Source organism: Ooceraea biroi, chromosome 1 (assembly GCF_003672135.1).
Source record: "Ooceraea biroi isolate clonal line C1 chromosome 1, Obir_v5.4, whole genome shotgun sequence".
NCBI classification, from domain to species: domain Eukaryota; kingdom Metazoa; phylum Arthropoda; class Insecta; order Hymenoptera; family Formicidae; genus Ooceraea; species Ooceraea biroi.
The window spans coordinates 646591-658608 of NC_039506.1; the positions used below are offsets into that span (position 1 = coordinate 646591).

Consider the following 12018-nt stretch of genomic DNA (forward strand, 5'->3'; position numbering starts at 1 on the left):
CGGATGGAGACACCGACACGTAACACCTCATAAACAGAGGTTTATCGCCATGCAAGCGCGACGCAGCGGGCTACATCAGTGAACATAGATTTTCGCGGACCTGCGCAGCTGAATCTTGAAACGTTAGTATTTCTTGTTTCGATTCTTCACCTCAACGTGCCACGTAATGCGTGAACGTGAGAAAACAAGGATGCATGCGCATTCAGAATTTCAAAACGAGACGGAACAGCGCTCTTCTGCAAGAACGCTTCGAGCGCTTGAGACTTTCGTTGCAATTTGTGTATGATTCTATGCAAAACGTCCGCCGAGAGACTCGAGTTGAATTTAAGTGCGTGCGTAGTAAATTTCTGAAGCGTGTTCCGCGCGAAGTGTCCTTTATTCTACGTGTAAGTTCGCACGGGAGATAATTCGATGCTAAGTGTAAATATCAACATTCGTCATAAGTTAAATAGGATTTCCAGTTATCGTAGTATGCGAGAGAGACACTTACCAGCAGCCCGGCCAGGAGAACTAAGCAGATGAAGGCCACGGAAGAGACTATGACGACAGCTATCGCGTTGCCAGAATCCGCTTCCGGTACCAATAAAAATTTGTGTATCTGAAAGAAGAAATGGATGAGCCGAGGAAATTTAATGGAGATATTCTGTCGGTCACTCCGTCATCGGTCGGATACGATATGACAATTATAATATTTTGACGTGACGCAACAAATTGACAGCAACGATCGATAGTTAACAGAGACGGGTCGCTTCGTAGAAGCATCTGCTAACGAAATCTCTTCCCGAGTAGATGAAACATTATCGGAAGGATTACATTTTAACGAGACAGAACGGGGCAAAGAGTTATAATGGACTTTCGCTGATCTTCGACAGGTACCAAAAGCCGCGTTAATGTGTTCTAATCCCGCGCTCCGATCTTCTCCGCTCTATCCTCCTTTCTCAACTTACTCTCACTGGGAAGTTGGGAGACACCTTGTACAAACTTGGTAGAATCTTCGTCATGACGACGTCGAACTTCCCGTCCTCGTCGACGACATAAACCAAGATTGAAGTTAGTGGTACTTCCATAGGTGTCGGCGAAGAGTTTGCCGATTCGAGGCACGGGTTCTGATGAATGATGATTTGGTTTGGCAACACCAGTCTGCAAGATGTTCAACATCATGTACCACACAAGTATACAGTTAACAACTGTATAACAAGTATACAGTTGACAATAATTTTCCACGAAAATGTAATTAAAAGTAGACACTAAATTGATATTGCAATAAGTAGCATAATTTAATCATAAGATCGCGTAAAAGTTTCAATGTTAAAACGATATGTATACATATTTAATATACATTGTCGTGTACATATATTTGATATGCACAATTCTTACATATATGACCAATACATATTTGATACAGTAGATTCGGAAGAATTGATATTCAGAAAAAAATTCCTGAAATCACTTACTTATCCATGCCATTCGTGAGAACGTCTGCGAGCGCCTTTCTCAGGTCCTGCAGTCGAGGACAGATATCATGCAGAGTGCCTTCGATGACTATTTTAACGAACGTGATCTCCTCCGGCGAAAAGGGCTGAATACTCTCCGTTGTATCCTCGTCAGGCGATTCCGTGGAAGCTGATGTACTCCAGAGAACCCTCGGCTCCAAGGTACTCGTAGAGAATGAAGCTGGAGGGCTCTTAGTAGCGTTCGTTGTAGACGACAATGTTGTGACGCTCGTATTCGGCGGAAGCTTTGTCACGCCTGGTGCGGAGATCTCGGTGACATTTGCATCGTAATTCGAATCGTTGGATCCTGAAGGATCCTCGGTAACGCCAGAAGCGCCGCTGATGGGGTCGATGGGGTTTACGGTAATCTCGTTGCTCGCGGACTCTGTGTGATTACTTCGATCCTCGGGAGTGATTTGCGTGACCGGAAGTTCCTTAGCTTCAGTCTCGTTGTCCGCGTGATACGTGATTGACACTTGATTCGTCGTCGGTGTACCGTCCTCGGTCGTTGCTGGAAGTTCCGTGGACTCTTCAGGCTTCATCGTGGTAACCGCGTTTTCCGTTGAGTTATTCGTCACGGATGATTCTATGCTCATGGTATTGGTCGTCTTCATCGTTTGCTCCTCGAAAGTTCGCCCCTCGATGCCTCTCTCGGTCGCATTACTTGTCGAAGAGATCGCTTCCGTGAGACCGACAAACTCGAATTCGATGGATGTTGTCGTCGGGACTGAAGATTCATCGGGATTCAAAGTAGTGGATGGAAGTTCGATGGTTTGATTAGCACTCGAGAGAGGGTGGAGCGTGATGTTCGTCTTCGGTGTTGACTCCGTGGAGTTTTCGAGAACCATCGTGACCATCTTCCTGTTGATTTCTGCCGTCGGCGTCATCGAAGTTGTGGATTTGTTCGCTTCTATCGCTAGGTCTTTGCTCAAAGGAACTATCGTGGATTCCGTGACGTCAAGAGTCGACCGAATCATCATGGCTTCTTCCGGTACCATCTGAATATCCGTGTTCGGCGGGGCTGCCGTGACACGCGATGTTGACGATTCTGTCGCTGCATCGGAATGTGATTTCACTGCTTTGCCGTCCGGAGCCAGGCTGACTTCCGTTATTCCATTTCCCGTCACGTCGTATTCCTCGTCTCTACGTGCAGTCACTTTCTCCTTCTCTTTTGCACCTGGTACGTCGTTCCCGTTCGATCCCGAACCCATCATCTCCGCAGCCTTCGCGCTACCGTTAAATTTCTCTGGAAGAGTTCCGTTTGTTGATCCGGCATCGGCAGAAATAGTTAGGATAGTCGTTGCCGATGGGAGAGACCTCTCCGTCGTGGAATTCGTAGATTCATTTACACCTTTCTCGTTCAGCTTTTGCTGTTGGATGCTATTCTCCATCACGACTGATGGTTCCGTCACAATAAATTTCTTCTCGGACTCTCCTCTCCCGATCGTGTTCTCGTAAGCTGACGTTTCTTCGGTAATGCCACCCTCCAGTTTCAAACCAGCTACTGTTGTTGGCTGAAATGATTCTCGGCTAGATTTCACGTAAGGGTAAGGTTTTTGATCTATTTTTTCTGCCTTGGAACCATTCTGCGAGCTTGGAGTTGCACCAAGCGACGCTGATGATGCTTCGGATCCGCTATTGGCCTTCGTCGAGGCTGTAGATTTCACTTCAATACTCGGGAACTCGTTAACTCCGGAAAAACCGATGGTCCTACCTTGCGGAACTGGACTGAGAGTGGCTGCAGGAACGGGCAAGGTATGTTCCTCGCGTCGTGCGCTCTGAGTCGTTGTTTCAGGCAACTTCACCTGGCTTTCCGGTTCTCCAAGCAGTTTCCGCCTTTCATCTGTACTCTCGATCGTTGCGTTAGAAACTGAAGCGTCTTCTTTTTGCTGATTTTCACGGTGTTCATCCACCGCGTCAGTCTTATGCTTATAAACGACTTCCTTGTTCACTCCGTTCGAGTGAGAATCATTTTTCGTGGTATCGTCTGCGGTAACCACGATCTTCAGTGTCGGCAGGTGAGTCACGTTCTTAACGACTTCCACTTCTGCCTTCGGGTTGCCCTTCAAACCATTCACGTCAGCGGTCTGATTCACGGAATTGCTCTTGGGATCCTTCCCCATCAAAGTCTTGTAAAAATGATTGTAATTCACGAACGTGTCGTTAATCAACGAGATGGTCCCTTCGTGTACCTTCTCGTCGATCTTCTCCAGATCGAGCGCTTCGGACGCTGTCGTTCCTACATCGTTCGCGTCTCTCTTGGACTCCGGGGAATCCTCGCGCTGAACGCCGCGCACCGTTGTCAATTCTCGATCGCGATCCTCCGATTTATGATCCTCCGCGTTCTCTTTCAAGCTGCTTGCGTCATCGTCCTTCCTCAACTCAATCTTTGGAATAAACTCCTTATATTCAGACTTTGTCACCTTTTCTTTCGTTTCGTCGAGTTTCGCGTCTCCCGATATCGATTTGTAAGCCGTCGATGAGGAATTTCCGACGAACGTGACTGTCGCTGCCTCTTCTTTATTCAAAACAGTTGCATTCTTCTTTTCTTCATGCTTGGCAGGAGATTCTTCCTCTGTGCGTTCGGATGTTTTTACAACACTTAACTCCTCGTTGACAATGTTTTTCTTCGTGCTCGTTGGAACGATCTTAGTAGTGTTCGATATTCCTTCACGATTGGAAGATTCTCCGAGCGTGGCGTTCTCCAAGTTTTTCTTGTTGTCCTGCTTCGAGTCGTTCAAAGCCGGCTTTGTGGTCGCCGCAGTCAGCTCGTTCGTTCTGGAGAACCTGAGAGGGTCCTCTGAAATGGCTTTCGTGCTCGTACTTTTCCCGGAGCTTTCCGCAGCGATCTCGCCGTGTCTCGGCTTCCTACTTCCATCCGATGACGAGGAACTGTCAGATTCATCGCTAGATTTTGTCGCGTGTGAATGCGCGTCGCCATGTGCCATCGACACATCGCTTTTATCTCCGTTCTTACTCGTGCTCTCATCACTGCTGGCACTGTCGCGTGATCCGTTTTCGCCATCGTGAGTTCTTCGTTTCGTCGGGTCGATATTTCGTTCGTCCTTTCCTACAGTCGACTGGTTCTGATAGACTGAAGAGACTCTCGTCAGAATCGTCGTGTCTCCCTGGGGAGTTGGCCCTTTCTGGGAGTCGGATTTCTGTGATACCGCAGCCGACGTTTCCGTGACCTCCGCAACCACAACACCAAAGAGCAATAAAAAGATGCCTGAAATCACATAACGTTTGATTCTTACTTTGTGTTAAATTATTTTCTGAATGTGTAATATCTTATCGTGATAACGATTTTTTGATACACACATATACTAGCAACTCTTTTATTCTTCGGAATAAAAATGTGCGGAATATTCAATTCTAAGATCGTCAAGCTACCTTCGAGGCGTGACATTCGCTCGATTTACTCGCTCGGTGCGTGCCCAATTGCACATTTGATGGTACATTGGATCATGATAATGAGTATTGACGTACGGCAGACAGAAGTTGTGCTCGTTAGACGACGATGACGACGACTAACTAGTTCCTGGCGTGGCGCACGAGCGCAATAAAAATCTAGCGGGCGTAGATGAGGCGTTTAATGGATCGAAAAACCGGTTGCCCGTGGAATTGCCGGCGAGTTCCCTCGGAATGTTCTCTTCACGGGAGATCCTGCGATACGGTTTGCGTTCTCTACGGGAAATTGAAAACCGCGCGGCTCTATGGCACGGCACGGACACACGACGTGGCGAGAGAGGCATGCGTTTGAATATTAAGTAGACCTCGGAATTATGCAGAGACTTTGACTATGTCCTCGTGTTCTGCCGATCTACGATCGATACGACCATTCCTCTCGAGAGCACGCTGAAGCCGAGATAAATATTTATTTCGTTGACGCGCGAACTCGTACACAGCGAGAATTTTCTACCTGATTTCCACCTGATTTTGCACCTCGATACCTCTGGTACATTTGCTAGGAGCATTGAAGATTTTACGGTGGAATACCGATTTTCTAAATCCAGTTTAATCCAGAATCCAGAAATCCAGAAAAATCCGCTTTATCTGTTTTACTTCAAAAGAGACGAGTCTCCATTTCTCATTGTTCGGATTTGTATTCCTTGATATTTAAATCGAGCTTTCAAAATTTCATAACTCGCGGAGAAATTATATATTAAAAAATGTAAATTTAATAAATAAGTTTTTAAAACACTCTATAACTAAAGTCTGCTTTAATGAAGCGAACATCCTGTATGAAAATGACATAAATATGTGCAATGTATATTTAGATATTATCTTGATAGATCATCGTGTCAATGGTACTTCTCTATGCTCTCTAGATCCTGTATTGAGCAACGTGTCTAGAAAAGCAGCTATTGCGTAATGTTTATATAACAAAGTATTTTTTCCAACAGATATTATGCATTTCGATTGATTGACATTTAATTGGTGATGTATTATTCAACATTATCAAATTTGAATTAATTTAATCTCATTTTGTATCTCTATACCCCGAAATTATATAATTCTGCAACAAGATAATTGCAATACGCAATCATTTATTTATTTGCATCGGATAGCTTGCATTGTAGCTTTTAACAATAGACATTTCCCAAGTCGTTGATTTATGTTTACGCAATTCTTTTGTAATCAGTGAAAATTTTCATATTGTTTTATAATCACATAGTATTTTACTTAATTAATATGTCTAAGTAGAAAATTAATTAAAATACATCTGAAATACGTAATTGTTTGTAGTTAATATGATGTTTTTCCTATCAGAGTACAATTAAAAAGAAAAGAATAGTTATTTCAGTTTCTTCGTAGTTAGCGAATGCTTAATTATTCGCACGTTGAAAACATCATTAAAATAATTGCCCGCGTCATTACTGATTGCGTCACTGACTGATGCACCTCATTTTGCGAACATTAAATCTAGCTAATTAACTAAATTCGCGAAGTTTCTATTATTATCATCTTCTTCGATCCAATGTTCTTATATTTCCTGTTATTTCCCGAAATAAATTATCACAATCATCGCAGTATCAAAAATAAATTTACACTATAAAAAAATTGAAAAATGTTACACTAATTATACACAAATACAATCTGTTTATCCTGTAAAGTAAGACATTAAGACATTTGTGATAGCTATTTCTTTTATTACCTTTCGCTTATTAAATTATTCAAACAAAAGATAAGAAATACCTTCAAATCCTATAATTTAATTTTCTAAACACACAAACATATTTATATTTCAACCTACAAATTAATGAAAAAAATAAGATGCCGTTTTAACTGCTATCTTAAATAGCCATCACAGAGTTCTGTACCCGCTCTGTGTTCGAGGAACAAGATTTAGATCAAGAAATGCTCAGGTTTACGATAAACGCGAGAGGTGAGACGGGCCCATCGTGTGGTGGAAGGGAAGATTTTTGTTGTTAAGCTGTGAGTTACAGTTAACTCGCAGGCGGGCGCGTAGCAGTAGACCTAACAGTACTTGGTGCAGTCACCTCGATTGGCAGGCTTTACATCACGAGTTCACAATGCAACAGGATGCAACCGAGAGATGCTATCCGATCGTTCTTCTGGACGGTAATGCGCGCGATACGACTCGAAATAATCGCTTGCAAAATCCGCTTAAAATACTGTTCATCTCCTTTGACATAACGCGATAGAACGTTAAGATCCATATTTTTTGCATACATTTTTAATCTCACTTTCAAGCTATTACTTATAGGAAATAAAGGGGTAGTTTGAAAAATGAGGAGCGTTTAAATTATAAAACTCACCTGTGCACACTCCTAATATGAGGAAGGATGGTCTTCTGCGAGTCATTTCTGTCCGTTAGATCCTTTCGCTCGATTCTGCAACAAATAACACAATTTCGTTTTTCACTATATGTTCGTGTCAATTTTTTATAGAAACATACATACAGCATGTGCTATAAATGTCTGTCGAAAACATTTTTATTTTTGTAACTGTCCGATAGTCTGCTTGGAATTAAATATTCTCGAGTATTTTTCAACGGAATATTTTAAATATCCATTGAGTATATGTGAAAGCGGATATGTGACATTTTTGTGTAAATTGAGATTGACAATAATATCTGCTGGTTTCATATCCAATAATAAAGAATAAAACACAGTCAACAGAAAATTATAAAATATTCCAAAACTTTCGATAGTGACACAGTAGTGAACGTGAAAGTTTTAATAAAAAGAAAACGTATAAATATTTTGTCTTTCGGGTAGATTAGCGATATTAGTATGCGGAGGAGTTCGCGCCGCTGATTAAAATTCAAGAAAAAATGTCGACCGAGAAGAGCTTGGAAATGGATACAGGACGCTATACACATACGCAGGCACAATTTTCAACATTGTGAAGATGACCTCGTTTACGAGCCTGCTCACCTTAGGGGGTATAACATAAAACTCCGATCCGCAATGCAGCATGGAGGCTTTATTAAAAGTTTCTATCTCGCGCGAGCCTTGCAACGTTCTACACAGATGTAGAACCTCGATCAAGGATAATCGATTACAGGATATCGGGCAGTAAATATCGCCTCGTTATCCTTATCGGTTTTAAATTAATATGAAAGTATAATAATAATTCAACGTCGTACAGATCCGATTATATTGGATAACAAAACTTGGAAAAAGATAACATTGGAAAAGGATTTCATAGATTAATTTTCATATACATAAACCATAGTGATATTGAGTTATGTAATATTTGCGTGATGCAGATGGCAAGAGAGATGCAACAAGAGCCTCGTGATAACTTCGACACTCACGATCAGGTCGACGACGTGAGAGAAACAGAGTTGCATTAAAGTCCGATCGCACTTACTCAATTTCCATAATATGTAGGTTGATATATACCGCTATTCAACGCCTCGTTTGCTATACGAACACGTTCGCTGCGGGCAGTGGTATCGTTCGGCGAGCACGTACTGATATAGCTTTAATTGTAGAAAGTAATCGTAGAAAGTACAATATCTATCCCCGCGAATGTCGGAGGTCTATTATGGTCGTTGCAGAGGCTGCACATCTGTTGTAGCTTAATGTATTAACGCTGTACTGATTGCAGAAGTCTCGACTGTATCAGAGTTTCACAGAAAAATTGATAACAATTTGTGTAAGCAAATCAAAATATTTTTAACATTTCAATTACTTATTATAAAATATTTTGATAAAATATTCAGGAGCATCCAGTACACATTAACAGTACACATTGTAAAATTCAATCTCGTTCGCCCACACGAACTCGCAAAAATCATGATCCTTTCTCATTTAAAACGTTACATCACGTTATGCAATATCAAGAGAAGTGGATACATACGAAAATTCAATTTTCACGCATTTTTTTAGCCACGTCATGTGCCGTGACGTGTATCACTATTTCTTCCAAATTACTGGAATAAAGCTGGCTTACGAGTCCTACCGTGCTTCATTCTGTGAGACTATGTCCCGCTTTATCATCCTTATTTCAGAGCCACGTCACACAAGCTCGCATCGTATTTCCTTATTAGTTCGGCATGAGATTCCGGGGAGAACCGTCCGAAGTATCTATTAAATTCCATGGGCAGCTCATGGCAGTGTGTCGAATGGTCCAATAAGGGACGCTTCATAAAACACCACTGAAAATCGGAAGTTGCCGCACTGGCGAAGACGCGTGACATGGGGAGTTCAATCCCCCGGTGAAACGATGCTTGTCTACCATGGTATTCGCGCGTAATTAACGGCGCGTATGATTGACTAGGAGGTTTGTTCGCGATTTATGCGTTCCGAGCGAATTCAGATCTCGTTTGATCGCGCTGCATGCAAACCACGTGGGAAAATGTCCGCGCGATGCATCAGCACGTGGATACATTTTTAGTTCTTGTTCAAGCGAGATGCGCGCGTATTTGCGTTTCGTGGAAAGATATGGAAAAATAGGAGAGACTTCATCCTTGTCCTTGCGTCAGATAAATCCGATAAAACATCGCGCGCTTTACATTTATTTATTAAAATAATCGCCTGGAGTGGCATTAGTTACACACGCTTTTATCTTTCATCTTTCCGCACAAGAGCGAGCGCTGCGAGGAACCGACTTAACACGCGCGAGATACGAGGCTGATGAAGAAATCCCGGCATTTCAATTAATTAGCGCATGGAAGGATTACGCCGTCAGCTGTATGAGTGACATTAAGCAGCCAGAAGCGCCCTTGGTCATGTGAAAATGAAGCGAGTACGCGTATGTAAGGGATTCGTAGATGGTTACATCGTCCATGACGTAGCCCGCGGGGACCATTCAGCTAGACAGAGTGGCAAAGGAGGTCGACCTCGAGGCTTGTCAATTAGATTAGTACAAGTTGGTCCGCGCCTCGGGGACTGGCCTCGTCGTTTGGTGCAACACGGTTTCGTACGTTATCATTCGTGCATTGAATTCGATGTTGCCTTCCCTTTGTGGCAACTGGCGAACAGAGAAACTGATCGATCTACGGGGGATTGCTCATCCCCTGGACGCGTTTGCCCAGAGCTCCGGATTCCGCTGTTTATCGTCACACGGACTGGCCAATATCGCGCGATCGGACGATATGGCTATTCTGATGTGATCCTCCATACGCGATGCATCATCATCCTCCTGTATTGGCAAACGTGCGCGCTTTACTTACGCCCCTAGTGAGGGCGATAACCCACCGGAACCAATACTACAATTTGCGGGCAATGAGCGCGAATGTATGCTCTTCCAGGTAGATTACATTGTACGTGATTGCGATGATGTTTGACACACTTCAGAATTATCATCTTAATAACAACGCTGAGAAACAAGCGGCAATTAATTCAATGAAATTGACTGATAATAACTGATAAACAATTAATCTTCCTCCAGGCAAGCATAAGTGATATCATTAAATTCCAAAACTGTTTTGCACGCAAATTTGAAACCTTTTGCTATAAACCTGCATTTCTGCTTCACGATGAATACTGCCACTGTTTCGGATTGATCCGCCGCAGCGGTGCAAAGCGATCATAGGGGTCCAACGGATGACGGTTCAATGGTAGTCTCTGCTACGAAAAGTGGGATACATAAAGGACGCATTTTCCTTTGTCTTCGTTGATTGGACCTTTTCCGCTCTTCCATCCGTCGCGAGAGACCTTTTTACGTCGGCAATTCGGGCCACCGCGTCGTTTGTCTCATCCGAGACATAAAACATATCGGGAGATAGTAGAAAGTTTTGTACTCAGCTTTTAAATCCATCCGTACCGCTGTGAATCACGGCGGCGGATATCCCGTGTGTAGAAGAAACCGCCTGTCGTCGCGTGTCGCGCGAAATGCACTCTGACGTTGCAACACTCCTATTTTATTAATAAGACGTCAGAGATAATCACAAGCCACGCGATCTCATCTCATGTTCATGTTATCATGCGTCCGTCCTCAAGTTGGTAAAACCATGAAAACAAATACTTGTAACAAATACTAGCTCTTGTACCTTTACAATTAACAGTTATTAATCCTAAAACTAAACTTTGTTTTTAAAATGATACAGCATTTTAAAGAACTTCCTCAAGAACTCAAGAAGATTTCCAGTGCAAGATGCCTAAAACACTTTATGTTTATTTATTCGACACTTGAAACATATCGTGCTAGATTTCAATACTCGGCAAACATTGCCCTTCGGTAGAAATTTAATGGAAAACGTTGCACTTTCTCTTAGCCGCGAGCGATGCGCTACGGAAAGCGCCGTTTACCAGCGAAGCGCAATGTCGGATCCGCCGTCATCGCGAACGGAAAAGTGAAACACATTTCTCGGCGATCTGGCGCATCAGACTCTCGTGCCCCCGTGCCTCTATGAGCTCTTCCTCGGCTGCAAAGCGCGAGTCCCAGGCGCATGCACAAGCACGTCCGCATAGATTCGCATTACTCAACTTCCTTCATTAACGTGCTAATAGAACCACCCCCGTGAATCGCGGGATAGTTAAAGACTCATTGTTACACGCAGACACTTGTGCATCTCGAGCGTGTAAATTCTCCTACATTTTTTCCAGTGCACTTTCTCGCCTCGTCTCAAACGGTGATGTGTTGTAAATATCGTGAATATCGCGCGCGAGAAAGATCGCATTGTAATGTTGCGAGATTCGAATCATCTATTGATTCTATTGAGGCTTGAACTATCGCGTCACTCGTACATAGTTTTAATAACTCGAGTAGGAGTGATTTTGTCGACGGTTTAGAGAGATATTGAATTAAACTAAAATATCATTATTACGATATATAGCTACGTTAATCTAAAGAACCAAATTAAAATTGTCACACGGGTTTATGCTCGAAATTTGTTGGGAGGTTTAAGTGTTGAAACCGTAAAATCCGACGATTTACGCGTACTCCGACTGTTCCAATTGCCTTTTATCAGCCTTTGTCCAGCGTTTTGCGGTTCTTCAACAAAATACTTTTGAGAAAGCGGTTAGTCGAGAGAGATGATCGCGTGTGATTGCGTTCTCTCTGAGCGTGCCTCCATTATTTCGCCGCGGCATCCACACGAAGCCGC

The 12018-nt window shown here is 43.1% G+C and overlaps 1 protein-coding gene across 1 annotated transcript in view; it reads right to left on the reverse strand.

Moving 5' to 3' along the window:
• The window catches only part of LOC105285455, a 43479-nt gene that overhangs the window by 8577 nt on the left and 22884 nt on the right, over positions 1–12018 (reverse strand). The window contains exons 2-5 of the mRNA XM_011349668.3: positions 7277–7351; positions 1455–4722; positions 948–1140; positions 491–598 (exon numbers count right to left, since the gene is read on the reverse strand). Of these exons, the coding sequence (XP_011347970.1) occupies positions 491–598; positions 948–1140; positions 1455–4722; positions 7277–7322 (3615 nt within the window). The 5' untranslated portion in view covers positions 7323–7351. The remainder of the gene's footprint in view (positions 1–490; positions 599–947; positions 1141–1454; positions 4723–7276; positions 7352–12018) is intronic.